At 38.7% G+C, this 26,168-nt stretch overlaps 1 protein-coding gene across 4 annotated transcripts; it reads right to left on the bottom strand.

Annotated features, from left to right (window-relative positions):
- Positions 1-284: 284 nt before the first annotated feature.
- On the bottom strand, positions 285-25,854 carry LOC131153276 (inositol phosphorylceramide glucuronosyltransferase 1). Of its 4 annotated transcripts, none has more exons than XM_058105478.1 (10): positions 25,043-25,854; positions 24,565-24,685; positions 23,443-23,628; positions 22,479-22,642; positions 11,081-11,188; positions 10,606-10,743; positions 10,349-10,486; positions 9,782-10,067; positions 9,553-9,676; positions 285-795 (listed from the first exon to the last, which is right to left on the bottom strand). In XM_058105478.1, the coding sequence occupies exons 1-10, from the start codon at positions 25,289-25,291 to the stop codon at positions 654-656; spliced, it is 1,656 nt and encodes a 551-aa protein (XP_057961461.1). In that variant the 5' UTR covers positions 25,292-25,854; the 3' UTR covers positions 285-653. The 4 variants fall into 4 exon arrangements, with proteins under 4 accessions (XP_057961461.1, XP_057961462.1, XP_057961460.1 ...); XM_058105479.1 differs by having other exon boundaries at positions 9,782-10,049; positions 10,597-10,743; positions 25,043-25,817; XM_058105477.1 differs by having other exon boundaries at positions 10,597-10,743; positions 25,043-25,815.
- Between the last annotated feature and the right edge of the window lie 314 nt (positions 25,855-26,168).

The raw sequence follows: 26,168 nt of genomic DNA, 5'->3' as shown, positions 1-26,168 counted from the left end.
TTGGGGAGTACAGAGAAGAGAAGCATCATTCATAAATCAAGTTGTCATGTAACATCTAGCAAATGAAAACTTGCAAACACAAGCTCAAGATGAAGAAACATAAATGTCATAAATATAAAATTACACGCTAATCCTCCTTTTTCCTAAATATGTATAAATTTACTCGATAAAACCATGGAACATGCAGCTGATAAATTATAAAATGCCAGACACAAGCATATCTTGAAACAGATGAAGTATTATAGTGTCTAGTGTATGAGGTAGGCCAAAAAAATCCAAAGTGCCACAAGGGAGTTAGAAACATCCCATAATTACTTGAAATGAAATAATCAATACAATATTTAAACTCCATGAAATGCAACAGAGATCATCCATGAAATTCTGATCACCAGCCACTTAAAGCAAAAATAAGTAGCCAAAAGAAACCCAGAACTTCGGTGCACGAATATTCCGCTACATCACAAATCTCAAAACCATTCAAACCTTGCTCCCTTTCATTTTATGTTGAGATATATTCAATTACAATTGCAGCACTGTTTGGACAAAGGCATTTCTAATGAATCTAATCTGTCAAAATGCTCTTCTATAATTTACAACTCATTACAATTTGGAGGAAGAACCGGTGCTCATATCTCATCATTTTAACCCAACAATCAACAGAAGAAACAAGTGCTCCTAATCCGTGGCATGTCTCGATCTTCAGCACCTCTCAAGAATGATCTGATGGCAAGGTGCTCTGAAGCATATGTCATAAAAGATGCTAAAACTATGCCTCCTGCAACCATCAATCCTAACCTGCAGAAACCAGCAAACATTTCTTCGCTAAATGGGCTTGATTACAGACTTACAAATAACTTGAATTTTCGCATATTCATTTGGTCCCAATAAAACAAAATGAAGAAACTGTCATACATAAGAATAAACTTCTTGCAGCTCTTGTTACCCAAAGCCATAATGGTATTATGAATAATCATGATGATTATGGTGACAATGATGACCTTTCAGAATATTAAATCTTCCTCCAACAAATGAAAACTTACAAAAGAGAGAAGGGAAAAAAATAAAAAAAGACATTCATTGCTTACTGTTATCCATTTCCTTGATCAGCAGATTGGAATATACTCTGGATCTGGCTCACAGGGAATACTGCTCTATCTATTCTATATACTTAAAGCCCCAATTAAGGTTAGCAAGTTAATATTGAGGGATTGTCTTTCAGCTTCATCTTGTCTTTTTACCTTAATGGTGCGTTTGGTTCACAGCATCTCTTAAGATTACCAAGAATGTGAAGCACATGGCATCTTATTCCTACGTTCACATTCTTTTGAATGAGAAGGTACCCACAAAATATGGATATTCTATTTCCAGCTCCCCATGGGTAAGTTTCATGTGAACCCCATTCCCATGAAAATCCAACCTTTTGGACCAAATTACCCTTACTATTTTTACTTTTGGACATCAATGCCCCTATAATATAATATAATCACACTCTAGAATTATATTTAAAATAATTATTAATTAAATATATTAAATATTTTAAATTAGTATAAAATTTTCTTATTTTTAATTAGAAAATACATATAATGTTAATTAAATATATAAATTATTTTTAAAATGTCTACCAAAAGTGTAAATAGTTAATTAACATTTTTAATTGACATTTTTAATTTATTAAATAAAATAAATTTTATTACTTTTTTAATAAATTTTAACATAATAGTTAATATTTAGGCACTATATTTCCCTTAATTATTTCATTTAATCAATTATTAAGTGTGAAATGTTTTAAATTTATAATTGTTAAATGCTATCAAAAAAATGTATAATCGTTGAAAATTTTTGGATATAGATTTAATTAAATATTTATTTTTAATAGGTTTTGGGTTAAATAATATAATTGTTTTTCATATATTAGTTTACACAAATGCCAGGTTTATAATGGTCATTTTCTTAAAATACCTACCATGATTCTCATGTTGAACACTTGAACCACACTCCACACATTGACATGGAAATCCTATGTGCATTATTGGGAATCTTACAACAAGAACCAAACAAAATATTCCCATGAGTCAAGCATCCTATTTACAAGAATGATATTTTCAAAAATGTCATTCCACAAGAATATTTTTTATGTGGCAAACCGAACAACCTTTAGAAGGTGTCATTTCATTTTTACTTCCTCTTACTTCGTTGATCGTATTAGAATGGCATGCCCCCAAGTCAAAACTAGTGGGAGTTCACACCTCCCAAGTTTGTTCCAGGGCAAGATGTTGTAAACAAACTTAGAAAGGATGATAGAATGACACAGTACTGTCATTATATTTATTATTTTTATATAGGTGTCATTACTATGCTCTAGTCATGTGTCATTTCCTAAGTCCAAATTTATTATCTAAAAAGTTCATTTATAAGTCAAGTTCCAAAGTTATTTATGAAATCTTTTAAGTCTAGAGAAGTCAATACAACTGTAGTCAGCAACAGCCATTTTCCTAGGCACATTTAATGTGCAAGGCTGTCATGTACTTGCATATATTCTAATCAAGATAACGAAGCAGTATAGAATTTTCCCCTTCCATTTTCCTAACAATTCTGAGCTACTCAGAATTTCCTAGAGATATGCAAATGTGGGTCGAGAATTTTCCCTTTCCACCACGTCCCCATAATTATCCTATTCTGTAAGATTTCTACGTAACAAATTCTGCAGTCTATTTCCTCCACGCACACTGCATCAAATTGGTATCAGAGCAGTTGGCTTCAGTAATCAAATATCTGCTCATCAATGTCAAAGATAATGTTTTCCAGCTGTCGAGAAATTCTGCGCTGACGGCGCTGATTTGGCGCAGGTTCGCTGGTCACTGGTTCGTTGATTCGAGATGGTTTGCAGCAACGTCAGTAAAGGAGAGTCGACGGAGAGTATTCTCCGAGAGGTATCGCTGGCAGGTTCACCAGGAGGGGCTGTATGAATGAAGGGGCGAAAGGCTAGGAATCACCCTTGCTTAACGTTCGCGAAGGGCTCCAGGAGGTGCTGTGTGGGTCCACTCGGAAAGGTATGCAGAACCTGAAGGAATCACGTTTGCAAAGGAGCTCAAGTAGCTGGGATTGAAATCAGAAACAGAGGGGAAAATCATGAGGGAATCACGGTTCACGTGCACGGGAGAGAAGGTTGCTGGTTGCTGGGATTGATTGAGTAACGTAAGCGCCAGCGATGGCAGCAACCAAAGACTCGCAGAGGGTTCCGTTGCTGGTTGCTGGGATTGATTGAGTAAGGTAAGCGCCAGCGATGGCAGCAACCAAAGACTCGCAGAGGGCTCCGAACTGTGATTTCAGCAGCCAAAGGATTCTCAACTCAAGGGATTTAGGGATTTGGGGTTTAGGGATTTGTTTTGGGGGGAAGGGTCAGTGTGCGAGAGAGAGAGAGAGAGAGAGAGAGAGAGAGAGAGAGAGATGGATGGAAGCAGGGGCTGGGGAGGCCGTGGACGGCTCTGGCGAAGATGCCACAAAGAAGCTGGGATGGCCGGAAATTGCTGCGACGGCCAGCTGTGTTGGGAAGGGGGCTGTGAGGTGGCCTGCTGTACGTGGAGGTGGAGCAGCAGTGAGTGAGGCGTTGGGAAAGAATGGTGGAGTGTGGCACTGGAGGGAGGAGAAAAGATTAGGGCTGCGAGAGAAAGGAGTGCCTGTGACGCTAAACGATATTAGGGAGGATCGTTTAGACTAATACCATGATAAGGTTTGAAAACCACCACACTTGTAAAGTGGCTAGTATGGTTTATTTATAGTGAATTGAGGATTAGGTGCAATAATTACAATTAATTACATACTAATTTAAGAATAAATAAAATGGAAAATATATACAGAATTAATGTCCTAGAATTAAGGCAGATCTTCAGCATGATCCTCAACACACTTCACTAGGAACTCCTGCCACGTCTTTCTTGAGGATATGAACTCTCTGTCTGCAAGGATATCTTCAACTTCACGTCTGTCAAGAGACATTGTCTTCAACTCTGCTATATTTGATTGACTTCTGCTCAGATCATCGGTGTCGACGTTGAACGGCTTGAGGCAGCTAACATGAAACATATGATGCACTTTCATCTGGTTGAAGTGTTGCGGTCTTCTCCCCAAATCTGCCCACTTCTTCATTTTCTTAGAAGCTTTCTCCAGATAAGCTAGGGCAAACTCTGCATTCTGTCTCCATTCTCTAGTGAAGATGTACGCCCTAGGACTTTTTCCTCTGTACAGCTCGCCCACTATGTGAAGTAACAACGATTGCTAGCCTGTAACAAGCTCAAAAGGGCTCTTGTTGATTGTTGAGCTCCATTGGGCATTGAAACAAAACGGAGCCACATCAAGTAGTTGCACCCAAATCTTCTTATTGTCGTTGACGAAATGGCTCAAGTACTCTTCTAATAGCCCATTGAATCTCTCCATCTTTTTGTCTGTCCGTCAATGAGAACTTGAAGAGAGGTCAGGATGTGAACTGAAGATCCTGAAAAGTTCTATTAAGAAATTGTCAGTGAATAATAAGTCTTGGTCACAAACAGTGTCTTGGGGAACACCCCAATATTTCACAACATTCACAAGGAACAATTGTGTCATCTCCTCTGCTAAACAGTACTTTGGTGCAGCCATGAACATACCACACTTCGAAAACCTGTCTACAAACACAATTATAGACCCTGCATCTTCCATTATGGGCAGGTTGGTGACGAAGTCTAGTGAGACACTTTCCCACGGTTTGGGCAGTACTAGTAAGGACTCCCGCAGCCCTACACTCTTCCTCTGCTCCCCCTTGTCTTGTTGGCAAGTGAGACAAGTTTGGGTATAATCAACCACATCATCACGCATGTGCGGCCAATAATAACTCTGCTTCAGTAGTCCTATCATTGGAGTCATTCTACACAAATACCCCTCAACGAACTTCCTGCAATAGTTAGTAAGGCCAAGAAAGGAACGCAACTCCTTCACTGTCGTGGGGATCTTCCATTCTTGAATCGCCCTTACCTTCTCCATATCCTTCCGAATACGGTCTTGTTCAACCACATGACCAAGGAATCTATTGCTCCGCTGAGCAAAGAGCAATTCTCTTTCTTCACATACAGACTATTTCCCCTTAGTCTGTCGAACACCTTCCGTAAATGCTCTTCATGTTCTCTCTAAAACAACACCAATGCTCCCAACGGTGCTTTAGAAGGGCAAACACATCCCGCTTCCAACTCATCAAGTTGTTTCCCCAACTCTGCCAACTCTGGAGGCACCATCCGACATGGCCCTTTTGCAGGTGGTTTCACTCCTAGAAACAACTCGATCTCATGCTCCACAGTCCGTCGTGAAGGCAAGTCATGAGGCAACATATTCAGCATCACCTCCTTGTACTCATCCAACACCGCTTGGATGGTCGTATGCACCAGCTCTTCGCCTACTTCTTCATCTACCACCACCATGGCTAAATGTGTCTGCTCACCCTTTCTCAATCCCTCCTTGAGTTGCATGACTGAAAGGGACTTCCCATCGTCTCCTTTCGTTGCAGTGGCTTGCACCATACACGGGTAATCTCCCATCCCTTGAGAATCATGCTAAAGATCTACCTTAATTCTAGGACATTAATTCTGTACATATTTTCCATTTTATTTGTTCTTAAATTAGTATGTAATTAATTGTAATTATTACACCTAATTTTGTAGTCTATTTCCTCCACGCACACTACATCAAATTGGTATCAAAGCAGTTGGCTTCAGTCATCAAATATTTGCTCATCAATATGTCAAAGATAATGTTTTCCAGCTTTCGAGAAAATCCCTTTTAGTTATTGCTACTAGAAGGACCTTGGTTAACAAAATGACTAGTATGATAGTAGCTACCTCAAAAGAAGATCAAATAACAGATTGAGAAAATATTAGACGAAGGATGATTTGCTGCAAAGATTCATTTTAGAACAAGATGCACAGTGCAAGGAAAGCTTTGTAAGTTATTGACTGACAATTGCCAAAAAAAAAAACTACTAGTTGAAGTAGTGGCCCAATAAAGATAACCAAGTATTCAAGACAACAAGGTGTATGGTAATTTTTTTTATTGGAACTTATCATGAAGAATGAATATGTTCGCGGTAACTTAAATGTAAAACTATAAAAAAAAAGATAAGCGAGGGACGAATCAGATGGTTTGGGCATCAACAACGTAGGCCAAACATGAGCCAGTAAGGAAGAGTGAGCTAGTTACTGAGGGGCAGTAGAATGGGTTGAGGCAAACCTAAAATAACTTGAAATGAGATAGTGAATAAAGATTTAATAGCCCTGAATCTGTTGGAGGAAATTGTCCATGATTGCATAAATTGGCGAAGAAAGATTCATGCCAAGGATGCTGCACAACCTAACCCATAGGGAGGGTGTCCTCAAATGTCTCACAAACCAGCCACAAACAAAGATTTGAAGACTGATTAGGGGAGTATAAGGGAAAAAAAAAAAAAAAAAAGACAAAAAACAGAGTATCAAAACCAATTCAAGATAAATCAGATTTGAAGATCAATGCTCTGATACCATGTTGTAAAGTTAGAGATAGAGGAGAGAAGAAGAAAGAGAGAAAAAGAAAGGAAAGAACTGAGCTGCAGTTTCCAGGAGTCTACATACAGCTCCAGGTCTGCCCTATTATATATTATTAATAATACAGTCTTAAAAATACCACCATTAACACAACATAAGTATTAAAATAACATATTCTCTTCTTACAGGGAAAGTTATTATAGATCCAAGGAAAGCAGCCTAAAGATTTATATTTTAGTCTAGATCCAAGAAAAGTTATTCAACATAGGAAGGTAAGTAGAAGCAATCATCTAATGAGGCATGCATAAACCAAGAGATGGGGCTTGCAAAGTTAGAGCAAATGGGATACATGATGCCGGGATACCATTTAGTGTTGTAAATTTGGTGAGTTTTGCAGTGGTAAATGAATTGAAGAGGAAGGCCAAGAGGCTAGTGCAAAGAATGAAGATAAAGGAATCGAGGCAACAAATTTGATGAGAAGGGAAAGGAAAAGATAATCTCAGTCTCACTTGATGACAAGGACATAGCTTTTTGAATTCCGAATTTTCTATTGTACTCTTGTAGGCCCATGCGCTTGTTCATTGTCTTTTATATTGAACAATACTTGGCAGTCTGTATTTTTTTTCTCTTTTGGGTACTCTTGTGTGCTTATGTCCAAATTGATATTTTCTGTGCATTTATGCTCTAGTATTGAATTTTTTGGTACTTGTAAATTCAAATAATAATGAAAATGAGTTTGCAGATTGAGAATTCATTATATATTGCATTTTGCTCACAAATTTATTAAATGTGTACCTCATCTTTGTGAGGTGCAAGTCACAACTAGGATCCAGGTATCCTTTGCAACTTAGTGCACCTTGCGCCTTAACAAGTATGATTTCAATCACCATTAAGGGAGTTACTAAAAGAGGAGAGTTAGCATTGAACACAAGCAATGGATGTTCTAGGGAGGGCTCAAAGAGGAGAACTAGGCAATTCCTAGGAAACTCAAGCATGAATGGTGCCAAGCAAAAGGACTCTAATCATTGGAGGAATTCCTCAAGTTAGGGTGGTTTATGACTTGTGTGTGTGTGTGTGTGTGTGTGTGTGAGAGAGAGAGAGAGAGAGAGAGAGCTTAAGTACAGAGTCTACAGACCCTACTGAAGGATGGTTGGTAGTGTTTATAAGGGAAAGGCAAACATGCATACCTTCAACCTCCAATAAAAAATGTCAAAAAAAGAAATTGTTGAAAAAATGGAATGGCGATGATGAGAGAATAAAAAGGAGGGCGGGAGATTAGGGTCATCATAAGAAACGGGCTACCAAAAAACCCTATGCATTATTTAGGAAACGTTCAAGATTTTGTTTTTATTTTAATTAGATTTGGTTGTCATTTTCTAGGTATTATTGCCACTTAGTAAATTTCATGTCTTTTTATAATTTAGGAAACTATAGATGGAATTCAAACCCTATTTATTTGTAATAGAATTTATTAAGTATTGGAGTTTACAGTTTTTCATACCCATGTGCATGTACCAATTTACCACCAAAAGTGGTACCACAGGTTGATGATTCACAACTCTAGCTAAGCAATGATAAAAGCCAATTCTCTGGAGATACAACCACTTGGACGACCAAGTGTGGGAACAAGGCTAATAAGGATCATCTAGGCCAAAGACTCGCAAGTTGCAGTGGGCGCTTATAGGGAATATCAACTTGTGAGTCATCCCAAAAAGGGGAGAGAGAGAGAGAGGAGAAGTGACTTCTTTACAATGCATGGGCCTAAGATTTAAAAGCTTTTGGGCTAAGTTGGTGCCCATCCATTGCACAAGGGCTCCCCCTTATTCCAACAAGAAGATTGTAGGAAATATGCTGTTTTAAGTTGTCCCACATTCTGGTGAAAAATAAAAGTGAAGAGTAACTTATGTACATAGATAGGCTGAATAGGCAATGAATTAAACTTTTGGGTTGAAGTTGGTGCTCACTCATATATATCAAGCTTGCACAATTAGTATCTGTTAAAACTTGATAGTCATTGTTGCCTCATAACCTAATAGCTTAAGCTTTTAGGTAAATTGATAGTCTACCATTGTATTAAAACTACGATTGTCAGGAGGTCCATGGTTCTAGTCATGTTGCTCGCATTTATTATGTGATGGTTAAAAAATTTTCCACTCCAGGTAAAAGGTGTTATTTATCATTTGTTTCTCTCTCCACATGCAGGGGACTGTTAGAGTTTTACAAACATTGTTGGCCAGCAACCTAATAGCTTAAGCTTTTAGGAGTGGTAATCTAACAGTGTCACAGCCATATACAGCTCACCACCACCATTGTTTCTCCAATCCATCGCTGCTCTGTTTGTGCACTCCATCCCACTATTGCAGTAACAACCCCATTGTCCAAATAGCACACCATCACCAACACAACAGCAGGACTCATCAAAAACTATCCTTGAGCAACCAACAAAATCCTCGCCATCTTTGCTTTATACCAACCCCGCCTCATCATCAACCATCCAGCGATGACCTCATTGTCATAATAGCAAAATCCTCAACTTTGGAGTGTGGAGCAACAAATGAAAAGCTGGGTTCTTTTTCTAGCTTAAAATATCAGAATAAGAAACATGTTACCAAAAATCTGGTGCATTTAAGATTTCCAGATAATAATAAGGATTTTTATGTATGCTTTTTTTTTTTTTTTTTTTTAATTGCAAGCACTTGCTGTGCATTGTCAACATTAGAGAACTCAAGATAATATACCTCTCCTACTCTAAGAGTTAGCCCATCAGTGGATGGTAGAAAATATGTGCATCAATGTGATGGTGAACTGAGTAAAAAGAGTGAAGCACAGTACTCTGCCACACAGAAAGTCACCTCTAACAAAACTTCAATGTTTTGACAGCAATTAAAATCAGGAGCTGTAAAGGCTTTGTATAAACCAAATATTTGATGAGCAATCTTCAGTTTTTCAAATGGGTGCGGGCGACTAAAAAAGTGCTACCAAAATTCAGAACTTTTGTCAAGCAAATTACCTCATAAACAAAGCAGTGACCCCAAAGAGACAAGGCAAAGAAGGAGCAGCAACAGCAAGAAGTGCCATCCCCATCCAATAAAACCCTGAAGCAACATCACATGATGACACCTGTCGCTGGTGTCCTGTTACACATACAATAACCATTAAAAAAAACAAAATAAATAAGAAATTAACACATACAGTGTACTTGACAACATGCACAGAATATATGCTTTAATTCCACCAACCTTTTCCAGAATCATAATCAGAAGATTCAGCCTGAGCCGAAAAAGACCCTGCTTGAGTTGCAATTATCTTTCCCCAGTGGTATATCATGTAAAGATAACCTCCAAATAACAGAACAAAGAGTGTAAAAGTCCACTCATACATCAGTAGCAAACCAGTCCAAGGCATCACTTGACGAGGCACAATTGCAAGTGCAAGAACAAGAGATACGATAGCAGCCATGAAACAAACAAAAACAGAAACACCACCCAAGTAGGCAGGCACCTTGTACTGCGCACCATTAGATAACTGTTTACAGTCGCAACAAATACATGCTTTAACAAGAGCAAAGAACTAAAGGTTACAAAACTGATTAGCAAAAAGTATGAGACTGTAATCAGCATGTACATACAAAGATACGTAATGAAATAAATTTTCTGTGACTAATATGAGTAGCAAAGGGCAGTTGGGAAATTACTGCAACATGGGTTAAATCAGGATGATATTAACATTTTATTCAATGAAGAAGAAGTAACAAATAATAATAATTATTCACATTCAATTTACTGAACCTTAAAAAAAATGATAACCTGTTGATTGGAATTATTAGCAGATGATGAAGAAATGCTGGAATAAGCAAGTGTGCCACCAGCTCTAAATTTATAGTGAATGTGTCTAACGTGATCCCATAATGAGCTCCGACAAATTGAGCCAAAGAATTCTCGTGCCTGCAATAAAAACAAGATTTTTTTTTCATATTAACTAATAAAATAAAAGCTATGATTTATTTGCTTATAACCATTAACAAAAAGGGAAAAAATAACAAGATAATCCTCACACTGCAAACCTGAAGAAAAGACCGATAATAACAGAAAAATACAGCAATAAATGGAAGCAGAAAAAGAAATTTGACTAGCAGAGCATCATTAGGATTTCTGCCCCCTCCAGTTCCAGGAAGAGATTCCTTAAGCTGTTCCCTAACAGTCTGCAACATCAACAAACATAATACAGTCATATAAACTGGTAATGAACCACCTTCCACGTCAATAAACAACAATTTATGCTACTAGCCCCATCACACCCAATAGCAGCATAGACTACTGCATGTCTATCTAGAACACGTGCATGTACACAAACCCAGGACAAACTAAACCCGACAAAAGGAGGAAGAAATAATTAAAGAATGAAGGAGAAAACTAAAGAGTATAGGGGGAAGGATTACATGAAGAAATTGAAAATGAAAAGCAATTACATAGACCACCAAGCATATAGAAATTGATCAGCTAAGAGAAAGGGAACAGGAAGGAATTAACAGCTTATACCTGCCAGACATCAACGGGTTTCAAAAGCCAGGATGTCCACCAATCCCATGGTTTAAGAGGGCCAAGTGTGTAGTGAATAACACGAAGTTCTGCCTCATTTACCATCCACTGCATATGCAACACATAAAAAGAACAATATGATACACTGGCAAAGTACATGCAAATCAAAGGCCCAAACCAATCATATTACATTAGCCATGAAACGATCAATTGATTTTGTCAAAAACTAGACTCAGAACAGGTTTTTTCCAGGGGACACATTAGCATGCATGCATACAATTCCCCCAAGCACCTGGGTGGTGGCAGCCAGGGTAATGCAGATCAAGAGACAAGGAGCTTTGGCATGCAATTTCTTTAGCACTTTTCCCATTAATTTAGAGGAGAGAAAATGCAAAGGCCCTATAGGGATCGAAGCTTCATCTGACAAGCTGAAAGAGAAGTGGTTCTCTGTTTCACATTTTCTGTTAAGACTTAAGAGTAACTTCTATTTGAATATTGGTTCTTCTGTAGATTTTGCAGATAGCCTCTTCCACAACTACTGCCAGATTTGTATCGGTTTTCTATCGACAATTGTACTCCAGTGAGTCCCTCTTGTAGTTCTGTCATTGAAATCCTAATATATCCTAATATTCTTAACATTTCAAAAAACGAAAAAAAGGAAGAAAAGAAAAGAGGAACAAAAAAAAAAAGGACTAGCACCGAGGTCTGCAGTATTTCCACCAATGGACTCAGAATCAGAATAACTATTGGAATAGCCCAAGGAATTTTTTTTAAAATGAATGATGTCAATAGCTGCTGCATTTGTTCTAACTAAAATTTTGACACTAATGGTCATGTCATGTGCCATCAAATTCAAAGGAAATGTCTCCACAATATTTAGTCAAACAATTCTTAAATGAACTGTAAAATCTTTAAGGATTAGTAAAAGGTCAAACTGCATTATATGATCACAAAATTCAATACAATCCAAGTAGGCCAAATGAAAAAAGAAGAACATTAAAGAATATTCTAGCATCATAAGAATCCATATCATTCATCATAGTTAGATTTGAATAAAGTACAAAATTGACACAGGCCGAGACAGTATACACCACCTTTTACTCATATTCAGGGAAAGGAATGGATCAGCAAACACAAACTTGAGCAGTCACTGGCATGTTTGATACGAAGTTTGAACAAACAAAAAAAGATACATGCAAGGAAGGCAGAACTAATCTGGAGAACAGCCCTGCTTTTGGTGTGTGTAGCAGGAATAAATAAAAGAAATGAAAAGGAACTCTCAATTTGGAACCTCAAGGCATGATTTCTTAGGTATTGTGTCTATTTGGTTGTCTAAGGACATAAATTTTAACGAGAATTTTTTTAAAAAATTTATAGCAATATGTTTGAAGGTGAGGTTGAGGGAAGATGTATTTTGTATCTTCACATGTATGCTTTGCTTTGAAGTTCTAAAGCAAAAAAAAAAAATGTTTATTCATCAATGGAAGAAGAGAATAGTACACACAAAAGCATAAGTCAATTCTGGGCTCATTACTTATTCAACTGACTCTCCTTCCCAAAAAAATATTGCAAAAGTTTTTCAGCCCGTGCTTCATGCAATGTTACCTACTGGATAAAGGATTCAACAAAGGAAGATATAGATAAGCTTATAATGCAAATTGATACGTACAAACAACATAAATGCATATTGATATCTTTGAGTGATGAGCAAATACAATGACAGAGACTATAGGCATCAAATATTAGAAAGTAACACTATGAAAAGCCATTAGCATACAAAAATGAATAGCATCTGTGTTTGGACTGCAAAATTGGAATCAGAATCAGGGGTCAGAATTGTATCTAGGTCAAAATTATAATTAGTTTTTGGCTGGCACAAAGAATTATAGCTTGAAATCTTAATTATTAATGCATCTCACTTTACTTCTTTCTTTCTAACACACACACACACACATGTGCACACCTGCACACACACACGCACACGCACACATGCATCAGTAGACAGCATTGCTGTGAGGGAGGTACCTCTGACTTCCCAGTGTCCTTGTACTGCAATTTCCCTTCCAGGGTTTTCAATTGGTTATGGCAGGATCACATCCCACAAACCCTGAATCTGTCTCCTGATGAAACAGTTGTGCTTTACTCTCACAGAAGCAATATTGACGATCGTTGTGTCCAGGAAATGATGGCAGTATTGGTGATTGTGAGAACTAAGCACAGTTGAAAATTTGGTGGGTATGGAGATCCATTTGTTTCTAGGCTGACTAGGCTGTTGCAGGGATGGATTGGTGATTTTGTTGATAGTGATCAATTGTGTATAAAGATGGGAGGTTGCAAGTGAGCAAGAATGGCTGATGAAGGAGGTGAGGAGCAGAGGCATACCCAAGTTCACCACTGGAATTTTATAAAACAGTAGGATTTATACCAATTACAAAATTTTGCAAGTTAAAAATATGGTTATGCCCCCACAGCAGTACTTTGAAGTGAGAGCTGTGAAGTAAATGCACTAATGCGAAAAAATTTTATTCAAAAAAGAGAACTTGACCAAATAAGAGAATTTCATCCAAAAAATGCAATAACTAGTTCACAAATGTCCCATGCTAGATCAGGGGGGCTGGGGAGGACATGGAAGTACACAAACTTATCTCCACAATTGAGTAGGCTGTTTCTGTGGCATCTGTGAGCTACTTTTAGGGTAACAACCTTACCATTGGGTCAAGGCTCACCCTCATCATCCTTCCTATAATTAAAGTGCTTTTTCCTTTTAATAGGAAAAGAAAATTTATTTAAGATGGTAAAAAAATACAAGATAAGGGACAACAAGGAGTTTTCAAAATAAACAAACGTAAAAGGAACCTTCCATCATAATTTACAGTACACTTCAAATTTGCCAACTCTGTTTGACCCTTCTCAGCTTTTAGCCTTTTACCACAATCCACCTAGCCTCTTGCCCTCCTAGTGTAGACAACAACAAGATCATCTTATCCATGAGTTTTTAAGAATCAATCTCATTTTCATCAACCGGGTTCTCTAAAAAAGAAAAAAAAAAGGTGTAGGTGAAAAACCATCTCCTTTAGAATTAACTGCCTGCCACTCAACCTGACAATTAACTATCTCTTTCTATTAATTTCTTCCTCTGCTCAAACATAGGTATTGCTTCCAAGTCTACCATAGGAATCTCTCATACATGGGAGAAATCATATACGGTTGCTAAAGAGTTCAAATTGCAACCATACTGCTTGCAAAACTCATCCAAGAATAAGCCGCCTGATGGACGACCACCTGTACCCCCTAGGCCGCCCATTCGGCACACATGTTTTAGGTGTAAGTTTAGGAAAGATTTCTTTGTAATTTCAGGGATTTTAGTATTTTTAATTATGTGTTCAGTTGGGTCCTATTTGTAAAAATATGTGTTAGTTGTATTAGTGGTATAAGTGCTGGACATGCAAGTTAGTGTATAGTCATTGTTTTGAATCAGATTGCAGTTTCCCTCTCTCTCTCTCTCTCCCACAGGTTCTGCTCCTCTTCTTCTCCTATCTCTCTTCTAATTCTGTCTCTCACCCCTGTTCTGTTCTGTATTTCTGCTGCTGCTGCTTCTCTTCTTCTTCTTCTTATCTACTTCTTCTCCCTCTTCTTCTTCTAATTCTCACAATTCTATATATATATATACACACACACACACACATAGTCTAACATCTGTCCTACATCAAATTGATATCAGAACCTAATCCATTCAACTCCAGACTTTCCTGTTGCAGTTTTTCCATCAGATTTGTAGCTCCTGTAACAATCTCCACCACGGTTCATTCAAAAGCTCAAACCACATCCACCGCATAACTCCATTCTACTCTAACAGACTTCATTGATGCAATAACAAGTCAGAAGTCGCAGAAAAATCCCAGAAAGAAGCATTCATCAGCCTGCAACTTTTCCAGGAATTTACACTCGTGCCACTGGTTTCAAAACCCTAAATTCCAGGCAGCACTTCGCAGCACCTCCTTCACCATCACAGACAGACACCCCCGAAACCCCTTCCCCTACAATATCATCCCCAACCAACAAGGGATTGGCCCCCACGCGCCACCTGAAACTACCCCAGCCGGCAGCCCTTCTAAATCCCCTATTTCCTGCATTTTTTTTTGCTACACCTCCACCATCACTGGAATCTTTACCCCTGATCTACCACCAGCCGGAACCCCATCGCTGGAGGTCCATCGCCGGCAGCTCACACGCTCCACGCACCGGCCACACGCGTGGGGAAGTTGCTGGAGTTCTCCAGTTTTGCCCAGACTAACGAGAAACTGCTTCCTGCTTTAAGAATTTGACTTGTCTCCTAAGATTATGAAGCTGTCAGAGGAGAAATTGAGTTATCAAGCTTTGTTTGCATTCCTAAGATCACATACAGCCTAAAATTAGGCTGCCTGAGCAAACTTCAGACTTTTGAAGCTTCGTCAGCATTCAGATCGAGTTCGAACTACTGTTTGACATCTGTTTTCCTGTGAATCGGGGAGTAGGGACTTGAGAAATTGCTGGTCTAACATTGGAAATCAATGGAAAACTCAAATTGTGCTCCAATTCCTTGGCAGGGTGAACAAACTCTTGCATTTTCTTGACTATTGTTTGAACGGCTAAGGAAAATTCGTAGTTGCATACTCCCAAGTTTCTTATTACTCAAAAATAAAAAATCAAATCAAATCAAAATAAAAAATACTGCCCTTCATTCTGTACATTCCCCTAGCTAAGTCATCACTGCATCCTTGTTCAAATCCATGCATAGTCAATCGCATGTTGCCATGTTATGTGTGACCATATCCACTCATATGCATTATATTCTATAGCTTTATGTTTGTGCATTGTAGTAATCTTAGGATTCATATCATTCATAGTCAATTTTAGCCCTCCACGACATGATTGTAGCATATTGCATTAACCATGGTCACCAACAAAATCATTGACCCCAACGAACTTGCACCCACTGACACTCAGTCCTCGTCTACCCGATTAGACACTCTTCATGAGTCTGTGGACCAAAAGTTTGAGCACCTCACACAACATTTTAACAAAGTCTTGAGGATGTTAGGCAAGCACCCTGTTGTGGAAGACATAGAGCCATCTATTAAGCACCCTAACGACTCCCCATATTCAATAGGGTCAGCCCAAGGTATCCTTCTTACTCCCGAGGTTTCTCTAGTGCCTAATAATATGAGTTAGGCTCCAAAACAGACCGCTAGGCTAGTTCAGCCCCCCTAGCCTCAAGTTAATCTAGAGTCTAGGTTCGAGGAAGGTAACGATGCAGGGTACAAACCTAACCCCAAGCATGCTCTGCATTCCCCTAGGCAGGGTTGGGAAGACTATGGAGATGTGACAAAAAAGGTTAAGGTGGATGTGCATGCATGATGGGAAACTCGACCCAAGCTCCTTTTTAGACTGGATATTGGAGAAGGACTTTTTAATTGGTACCGTACACAGGGTGAGGATAAAGTTTGGTTTGCCAAGATGAAACTAGTAGGGCCGACAAAGAAGCATTGGCAAAATGTACAACAAACCCTAGAACTGTTAGGTGAACCTCCTATTACCTGGTGGGAAGTGATGAGACAACGATTGATGGAAAAATACATCCCTCCTTCCTTTAGGAGCCAGCTGTTCAACGAGCCCTTGAACCATAAACAACCAATACTGTAGCTAGCTACATTAATCGATTTGAGGAACTGACGCTTAGGAGTGATGTTGTTGAGGTCACACATCACACTGTAGCAAGGTTTGTGAATGGTTTTAAGGAGGATGCCAAGCGAGAGGCTGAGTTGTTCTCTTTAGAGTCCTTAGAGGCATCCTATCAAAAGGAACTTGCCATCGAAAGGTACCTCAAGAACTCTCGTAGGTCTTTATCGTAGGTGAGTGTGTCACGTTAGTCCAAATCTTTTGGCCTACCATCCCTCAATCTACCCCTAGATAGAGTTCTACGAAGCAAATAGAGTCACATCATGTTGTTCGCTCTAGTGGACCTAGTATTCCTCAAGCTAGTAGCTATTTGTGCAATGTCATCATTGCCATGCTAGAGGTCATATGTTGTCTATTGTCCCCAACAAGCTTTAGCTTTAGAGCGTGAGACTGATGGTTTGCCCAATTGTGAGGATCAGGTTGTAGATGTTGTTGAGTACTCGGGAAATGAGGGGGAGCTTGTAGATGATTGAGGAGGCTGACCACCATGTTAGAGTGGTTAGGTGTGTCTTATCCACCACCATGCATAGTAAGAAGTAGAAACTGACCATTATTTTCCACACTTTCATTCGTTGTGGAGAGAGGACATGTAAGCTTGTTATTGATGGGGGTAGTAGCATGAATGTGATCTCTAAGGCTGCTCTACAAAGATTAAACCTTAAAGGAGAGCGACACCCTCAGCCTTTTAAGGTGGATTGGGTAAACAGGACAAATCTACCCATTACTGAGAGGTATCTTGTGCCCATCTAGATGAGAGATTACAAGTATAGGGTCTATTATGATGTACTCCCGATGGATGTGGCCCATGTCCTGTTTGGATGACCATGGTTCTTTGATCATGATGTCACTAATCATGGTAGGGAAAACACTTATGTGTTTAGGCACAAAGATAAGAACATCATTTTGACCCCTACCAAGCCCACCCCCAAAGATCCTAAGTTAAGGAATAAGATGTCCATCAAGCCCTAGTGCAACGAAATGTTTAGTTGCTTGATCATAGGACTTTTGAGCGCGAGAGCTTAGAAAACAGGTGCATTTTAGCTGTCATCACTTGAGAGGTTCCTTCTGAGGAGCAAGAGTCTTTATGTGAGTGCCCACTTGAGGTAGGAAAGTTGCTAGTTGAGTTCCCTGATGTTGTGCCTAGTGAGTTACCTAGTGAGCTACCACCAATGCAAGACATTCAGCATGCCATAGATTTCATTCCAGGTTCACAGCTACCTAGCTTGCCACATTATAGGATGAACCCTAATGAGCGTGCTAAATTGAATAGGCGGGTAGGAGAACTCCTTGACAAGGGCTTTGTGAGGCATAGCCTTAGTCCATGTGCTGTACTAGCTCTCCTAACTCCAAAAAAATATGGATCTTGGAGGATGTGTGGATAGTAGAGCCATCAAAAAATCACCGTCAAGTGTAGGTTCCCTATTCCTAGACTTGAGGATATGCTTGACATGCTAGTTGGCTCTAGTTGGTACTCCAAGATTGACCTATGTAGTGGGTATCACCAAATTAGAATTAGACCAGGAGATGAGTTAAAAACAGCCTTTAAGACCTAGGATGGTCTATTCAAGTGATTGGTCATGCCACTTGGCCTTTCTAATGCACCTAATACTTTCATGAGGGTTATGACACATATTCTACAGCCATTCATAGGAAAGTTCCTAGTGGTCTACTTTGATGATATACTGGTCTATGGTAAATCTAGGGAGGAGCATTTCATACATCTTCATGAGGTCTTTGCCACCTTGAGGGAAGCGAAATTGTTTGCTAACCTCAAGAAGTGCAGCTTTCTACAATCTAGTGTGCTCTTTCTCGACTTTGTGATTTCTGCACAGGGATTTCAAGTTCTCTAGCTACTTTTGGAAGACACTAGAAATTGTGTGGAACTCACTTCTTGTTTTCTTCTGCATGCCACCCTCAAATTGACAGGCAAACTGAGGTTGTGAACGTAGTCTTGGTGGCCTACTTAGATCTGTTGTGGGAGAAAAACAGGGCAATTGGGACTTGGTGCTGTCTGCTGTTGAATTTGCTAATAATAATTCTGTGAATAGGTCCACAGGTAAGAGTCCTTTTGAGTGTGTATTTGGTTACAAACCCCATGCACCCATTGATCTTGTTGCTTTGCCACCAGATGCCTGTATTTCTGAGCCTTCTGAGTCTTTTGTCCATCACATTCATGAGCTGCATGCTGAAGTTAGGCGAAAACTTGCTATGAATAATATGGATTATATAAGCTTGCTGCAGATATACATCGTAGAGCCAGAGATTTTAATGCAGGTGAGAGTGTCATGGTTCGCATAAAACCTGAGCACTACCATAGAAATTCATTTAAAAAGCTCCATGCTCGTGCCATTGGCCCTTTCCTCATGCTTAAGAAACTTGGACCTAATGCATATTTATTTGATTTACCTACTCATATGACCATTAGTCCAGTTTTTAATGTAGAGGATTTGACACCTTACCAAAGCACTTTTGAGCCTCCTGGTTTGCCATTTGATGCCCATGTAGGTTCAGCCGCTCCTCAGCCTCCCTCTATTTCTCGACCACAGGAAACAGTGGAGTCTATTTTGGATGATGAGTTTGTGACGTCTCCTCATAGTGGTTTTCATCACTACTTGGTTCAGTGGAGAGGCCAGCCCGAGTTAGACGCCTACATGGCTTGCCAAGGATGATGTTTGTGACAGCGCTCCTAACTTGCTGGAGTCATATTTGCAGTCCCACTCTGCAGAGCAGAGTTCCTTTCAGCCATGATGGAGGAGGACCACCTGTACCCCCTAGGCCGCCCATTCAGCACACATATTTTTGGCGTAGGTTTAGGAAGGTTTAGAAAAGAATTCTTTGTATTTTTAGGGAATTTAGTATTTGTAATTATGTGTTTAGTTGGGTCTTATTTGTAAATATGTGTTAGTTGTATTAGTGGTATAAGTGCTGGACATGCAAGTTATTGTATAGTTATTGCTCTCTCTCTCTCTCTCTCTCTCTCTCTCTCTCTCTCTCTCTCTATATATATATATATATATATATTCTAACATCTGTCCTACATCACCGCCATCATGCACAAAGTCACTTTTTTTCCTTTAAGCCACTTAAGATCACCAATTCCTCTCCTCATCTGACTGATCACCCTTTTCTTTTCCATCATTAAAAAGCCACCCTCACACCACTTCTCCAAGAATCACTCCTTGCTTCAAGAGAACTCTCCACAACAGAAAAACTTCCATCCCTAAATTCTTTTAGAGCTTTTCTTATTGCAACTCTAAGCAAAGGTATCGTTCTTCAAATAACTTGTGTGCTTTCAAACCAGATTAAATTGCCTTAAGCCATGACTCAACCCTTACCAGACCCCTGCAAAGAACTCTGCCATTCAACACTGTGAGTGGACTTTTGGCGCCTGTCAGGAATGCTCTAAAACCCATCAACAGCATGAAAAACCAAAGCTTTTTTTTCCTCTAAATTTGAATACCCATGAGTCCTGGCCTGAGCATCAGATGAGCTCGTAGAAATTCTTGAAGTTTCAAAGAAAAATCAATCTTACATGTTGTAGACCTCCCATATGAAATTATATTGCTTAACACTATTTGCAACAAAGGCAATTTGACAAAATCAGATCACAAAAAACATCAACAATGTTGTTATGATCTTCATAGAATAAGAAGCAAGTTTAGGCTTATCCAACCGCACAAAAACTCCGTTGCTGAAAAGCAAAATGATGCAGACAACATCAAGGATCTGCCACCAAGGGAGAAATTAGAAGAAATTGAAGAAAGGGAAGGAGAAGAAGAAGGAAGAAGAATGCTGAAAAACAAAATGATGCAGACAACATCAAGGATCTGCCGCCAAGGGAGAAATTAAAAGAAATTGAAAAAAGGGAAGGGGAAGAAGGAAGAAGATACAATTGGGGGGGAAAGATCACATTTTAATTCTCAATTCAATTTCAACAATACCAACCTCCTACATGGCTTTCACACACTATTTACAAGGAAGCCTATAATACAATAAATTACACATATACCCCTAAAGATACATGAAATCGCAAACACACCCCTAAAATACACAAATATTACAGACAAGCCCCCAAATACATAATCCTACTGCAAGCAAACTAAACACAACAACTACTAAACTAATTGGTTCAGTACCCAATTATCCATTAACCCTATACTTTGACATAGGCCTCCAAATTGGGTCAAAATGATCCATCCAAATACCCGCATCTCATCCTGCATAAGCTCCCTCCTTCCGAAAAGAACTCGACTCCACTGAGTTGGGGAAAGCACCAAGGAGCCCATCTTCATGAATAGGATCATCCCACTTCATAAGAAAGGAACCAACGGTAAAATTCATCTTGGTGAGAAGAAGAGCTCAATATAGCATCAGCCTATACTTCTTCTAATCAATGGAGACTGGAGAGGGAATAAGAGTCTTCACATCAATCGTACTTAACCCTCCCATCAAATAACCACAGACGGTCCAAGAGAATATGACAAATCTTGAGAGGAAGGATATCACATTGCACTGCCTCCACAACTGAACCAACATTGAAAGTAAGCAAGCAACAATCATGAACCTTCAAGTTGGTATTGTTCACCCAAGCAATTTTGTATCGAAGAGGATGAGGTTAGACCTCCAAATTTAACTTCTCACAACTTCTTCAAAAACTAAATTTCTACAACTACCAAGATCAACAACGAAAGTACAAAACCGCTTACGAGCAGCTTTTGTTGGCTGGAGTGGAAAAATTACAGGGCTGATATGAGCAGGGGAAAAAAAGGAATAGAGAAAAGGAAATAGTAGAAACAGATAGAGAATTGAGTAAGAGAAATAGAGAGAAGAGGAGAAAAGAAAGAAAGAAGAAGGAAGAAGAATAAGAGCTGCTGCAGGCAGAACATAAAGCAGACCAGAATAGAGGAGAGAAAAAACAGAGAGGAGTAAACTCTGATCAGAAACAGAGCAGGGAGAGAGAGAAGCTACAGAACAGAGGAGAAATTTGAAAGGAAAATCAGAGATGGAAAAGACAAGAAGAAGAAGACAGCATAAGAATCTGCTGCCAAGGGAAAAATTAGAAAAAAATTGAAGAGAAAAGAGAAGGGGAAGAAGAAGGAAGTCCGATACACCTGGGATCACACATTACTTCTCAATTCAAATTCAACAATAACCAACCTCCTACATGGCTTTCACACACTATCATAAGAAAGCCTACAATACAAGAAATTACACATATACCCCTATAGATACATGAAATTACAAACACCCCTAAAATAAAACAAAAACACGTTACAAACAAGCCCCCAAAACACATAATCCTACTACAAGCAAACTAAACACACATAATAAAAAATTAATTAAGCACATTTAGGTTTAGGACCCAAAAATTCATTGACCCTGATCATTGGCATAGGCCTAAAAATTGAGTCAAAATACCTGCTTCTCATCCTACATCACAAAGTAAAGCTATTTAAGAAATTATATAAAATTCCCTAATTAGGAGAAAGAGATCAGAGCACACCAAACCAGCCAGAAACAACTAGTGCAGTAAATAACAAATTATATTTCACAAAGCATTTAACATATTGACCAAATATTTTGAATAACTAGGATGAGAACTGTTCTAATCACCTAATCTTATTTATTAAGTGATATTATAAGATCAATATGCATGAGAACAGAAGTCAGTAATCATTACCTTGTTAGCAAGCATGTAGAGACCAACATCTGCATTATATAGAGTAGAGAGACGCTCCATTTCAGGAACAGGTCTAGAATTCACAATGTCTGGGGATAGATTTGGCTCAAAAACATGCGCATTGGCAAATCCACTGTAATATGAATTCAGAAACCCTTGATCTCCTGCAACCATGAATGAGTGTTAGCAAAAATTGGGTTGAGGTTGGGTTGGGAGCAACATCAAGAACTTAAAAAAATAAGAATGCCTGCTCTTTTTCAAACCTTATGCAGCAAATGATTCATGATTCAAAAACCAATGAGCTTATTTTTGAAAGCAGAACCATCATAAAACAAGCATGTGAGATATTTTGGATAATATATGAATGACAGGGTAGTATCTGAATAATATCGTTGTATATGCATTATTGGGGAAAAAAGTGTGGCTGTACACTCACAAACATGTATTTACGGACACATCATTGGTATCTTTCTACAGCATGCACTCTCATCAACAAATACACAAATTGGACATTGTTTTGGGATTTACATAGATGTCACAATTCATTCACTTTTAGGTGTGATTATGTCTCATACAGACACCATTTAGCATCATTATATTAAAACTTCAAACCAACATTATTTCTAAGACATGAATATTTTTTAACCCTGGCGTCTTCAGAATAAATTGTGTGATTATTGTCTCAGACAGAAACAGTTCAGCATCATTATTATAAAACCTCAAGCCAACATTATTTCTAAGACAGAAATATATTTTAACCCTGCCGTGTTCAAAATAAATTGGTTAAAAGTGACGGAACTTTGCGTCAGCAATAATATTGCTTATTTAATCATATACAATAGCTTGGTCATTTCCAACTGAAGAGATCTTGATTTAGTGTAAAAAATGATCCTGTCATGTATGGCAGGAAAGAAACATTATAATTATATGTATATTAAAAGTGAAGAGTACTTAAATGTTATACCTCCAGTATACGAATGTAATGTTGTCACTTTGCTCATCATGTCATTGAAAACCACTTCAGAAGGTTCCACTACCATGACTCCAGAATTCAACCTCTCCGAATGCTTCAAGTTGGCACAGAATTTACCACATTTAAAAAGATCCTCAATACTTTTCACAACAATAGTATCAGCATCAAGATACACCACTGAGAAACAGGAAAAAAAATCCAAGTAACTTATCAACACAATTTACCAAAACAAGTGCCGCACTACAGAATAAGAAAATAAGCATGATTAATCATATTTGTGGTAGTTGATAAGGCCCCTCTGCTGGCTGTGAAACTGCTGGATAAACAACTGAGATCTTAGATTCTTTTCAAAAGGATACAACTACATCATGCATTCATGACTTACTTGAGGTTGGTTTCTTTTTATTTTATCATTTTAAAATTACTCATTCACTTCTTTCAGGTATGCAGCAAAAAAAATTGAGAGATGCAAAAGTTTTATGACTTGATGGATCCCTATAGAAGTTTAGAAATGCTTAAGTAAAAAAATGAGATAATATGGTTGATTGAAGGAGATTATTATATGAACTGGGGATTATATAAAAAATGAAGGAGACATTCAAAATTGCAACAATTGTTGTGGAAGTAAACTTATGAGCCATAAAATAGAACTTGGGAAAGGATAATTGAACAAAGACCAGGGGGAGAAATGAGGACTTAAAAAATTCAATTTGGTTTTAAGCCAGAAGATATAACAACCACATTATATGGACTAGAGTGTTAGGCAACATAAGAACAACACGTTCTAAATGTGAACATAGCTTGAATAAGAATGTTAAAAAGGGTGGTCAGTATAGCTATAAAACATAAAGGAATGAACATATCCATAATCATTAGTAAGTAGTTGAAGATAGATGGACAGTTGCAATATAGATCAATGGGCAGAATGACAAAAAGAGATTCATACAGCCATCTTCCTGAAGTGAGATATAACCCTTGGTCATGGTGGTAATGATGGGGTTTTTAATCTTTGGAACCAAAAAGCAAAAACACATAATTCCAAATTTCATTCACAATCTTTTCCTCTTCTTTTCGCCAACTAACAAGTAATTAATGCCAAAAAAAAAAGATTACCTTTCTTGTACTTAGTCAAGTTGAATATTTTAAGCTTTGTGTAGACACCCCAAAACCTCTTTGGACGCACTTGATTTGGGTTCGCCAGCAAACTAATATGCTCCACGATCCACCCATCAGCCTGCATAATTCAAAAGGCCAATAAGAAATGGAAACTAACTTAAAATCTGAGTAATACCAAGTTTTGTAGAATATATTCAAAATATAGTACTAAAATATCCAGAGATCTACTAAAACCTCAAATCATCTCTGCCAAGCATAACTCATTATGTCAGCATCTTCATTTGCCCCCCGGGGGGGGGGGGGGGGGGAGGTGGGGGGTGGGGTGCCGCCGGGTAACCCAGCAAAGAACTGAATGCAACAAAATATTCAAAACTTCCTGTCCCTCACTTCTTCCTCTTTTTTTGCTTGTTGGCAAAACTTTCCCAGCAACCAAATTGAGACAAATTCTTAAAATATATATAACCAAAAATAGTACCTCCAGGAGCTTCGCAGCATACTTCGATACGCCATCCGAGACGAGCACCAACATATCCCTGGTCGATCCCGTATCACGAATTGACTTTCCCAGAACTCGAACGCCCAGTAGAAATTCATCGCCGTAGAGAAGAGTCACATACGCCTCTTTTGGTTTCTGAGATGCCAAAACTCCATTGGGCTCAAAAGATCCAAGGAATACCACCAAAATCAACACTAAAAGCGAATTGCACAGATTGGACGGTTTCATCGTAATTCAAGGTCGGATTGGGGATAATTTTCTCGAGAAAATTTTTGGATTTTGAGTCCAATCTTCTCACTCTCTCACGTCGCGGCGGGTCACGGTCGACTCTCCTCTCACCCTCTCAATCCTCTCATCTGGCTGCCTCCCTCCTGCTGGTGCGCTGCTGCCTGCGAACAAGTAGTCTCTCCCGCCTTTCTCCGATTTGATAAAGGGTCAATCCATTTGTCCTCAGAAATGCTTGATACAGAGAAATCGAAAAGTAGTCCAACTTTCTGCTATATCCCTACCTCTATTTATTTTTATTTTCTATAATTTTTTTTTTGTTTCCACTCCGATCTTGCTGATGAATTATCTTTGACTGCCCTACTGATCATGCGCCGCCTGCTTTCTTTGCTTATTGGTCATGTAAGTGGCCCATTTAATATTAACCCATCTGTTTATAACTCGGTCTGTTGGCGACTCGTCCGGACCAGCCCGTCCACTCGTTTTGCCACTCTTGGAGGACTGGGGGTATCCTCTAACTTCTAAAGTTGGTGCGCTCATGAAGATTCAAAAATCGGCCTCTGGAGTCTCTGGGTTACTAAAAAATAGAAAAAGGTTTCCACACCTTTTGGGGGAAAATGGGAAGAAGTATTTACGTAGCCGCCAAAAAAGAACACCGAACACGTTATAGAAGTTTCAAAACCAAATCAAAATACACTTAAAAACTTCCACGTCCACATCTTCTGTTTTTTTTTTTTCTCTCTTTGTCTAACTAGGCAGCCAGATTCCTCCCTTAAAACCCAAACGCGAAGAAGCTCGCTCCTTTTCTTAAGAAAATTTGGACCCAAAATCCAAATAAAAAAAATTCTAGAGAAAATTATCCCCAATCCGACCTTGAATT

The sequence above is a fragment of the Malania oleifera genome, chromosome 4 (genome assembly GCF_029873635.1).
Source record: "Malania oleifera isolate guangnan ecotype guangnan chromosome 4, ASM2987363v1, whole genome shotgun sequence".
Classification (NCBI taxonomy): domain Eukaryota; kingdom Viridiplantae; phylum Streptophyta; class Magnoliopsida; order Santalales; family Ximeniaceae; genus Malania; species Malania oleifera.
This window is presented reverse-complemented; position numbering and strand designations above follow the sequence as displayed.

Coding starts and splice junctions, on each gene's coding strand:
- LOC131153276 (XM_058105477.1), bottom strand. CDS start 25,291: ATGAAACCGTCCAATCTGTGCAATTCGCTTTTAGTGTTGATTTTGGTG. Junction 10,068..10,348: donor CTAATAATTCCAATCAACAG/GTTATCATTTTT, acceptor GACTGTAAACAG/TTATCTAATGGTGCGCAGTA. Junction 9,677..9,781: donor TGATTATGATTCTGGAAAAG/GTTGGTGGAATT, acceptor TATGTGTAACAG/GACACCAGCGACAGGTGTCA.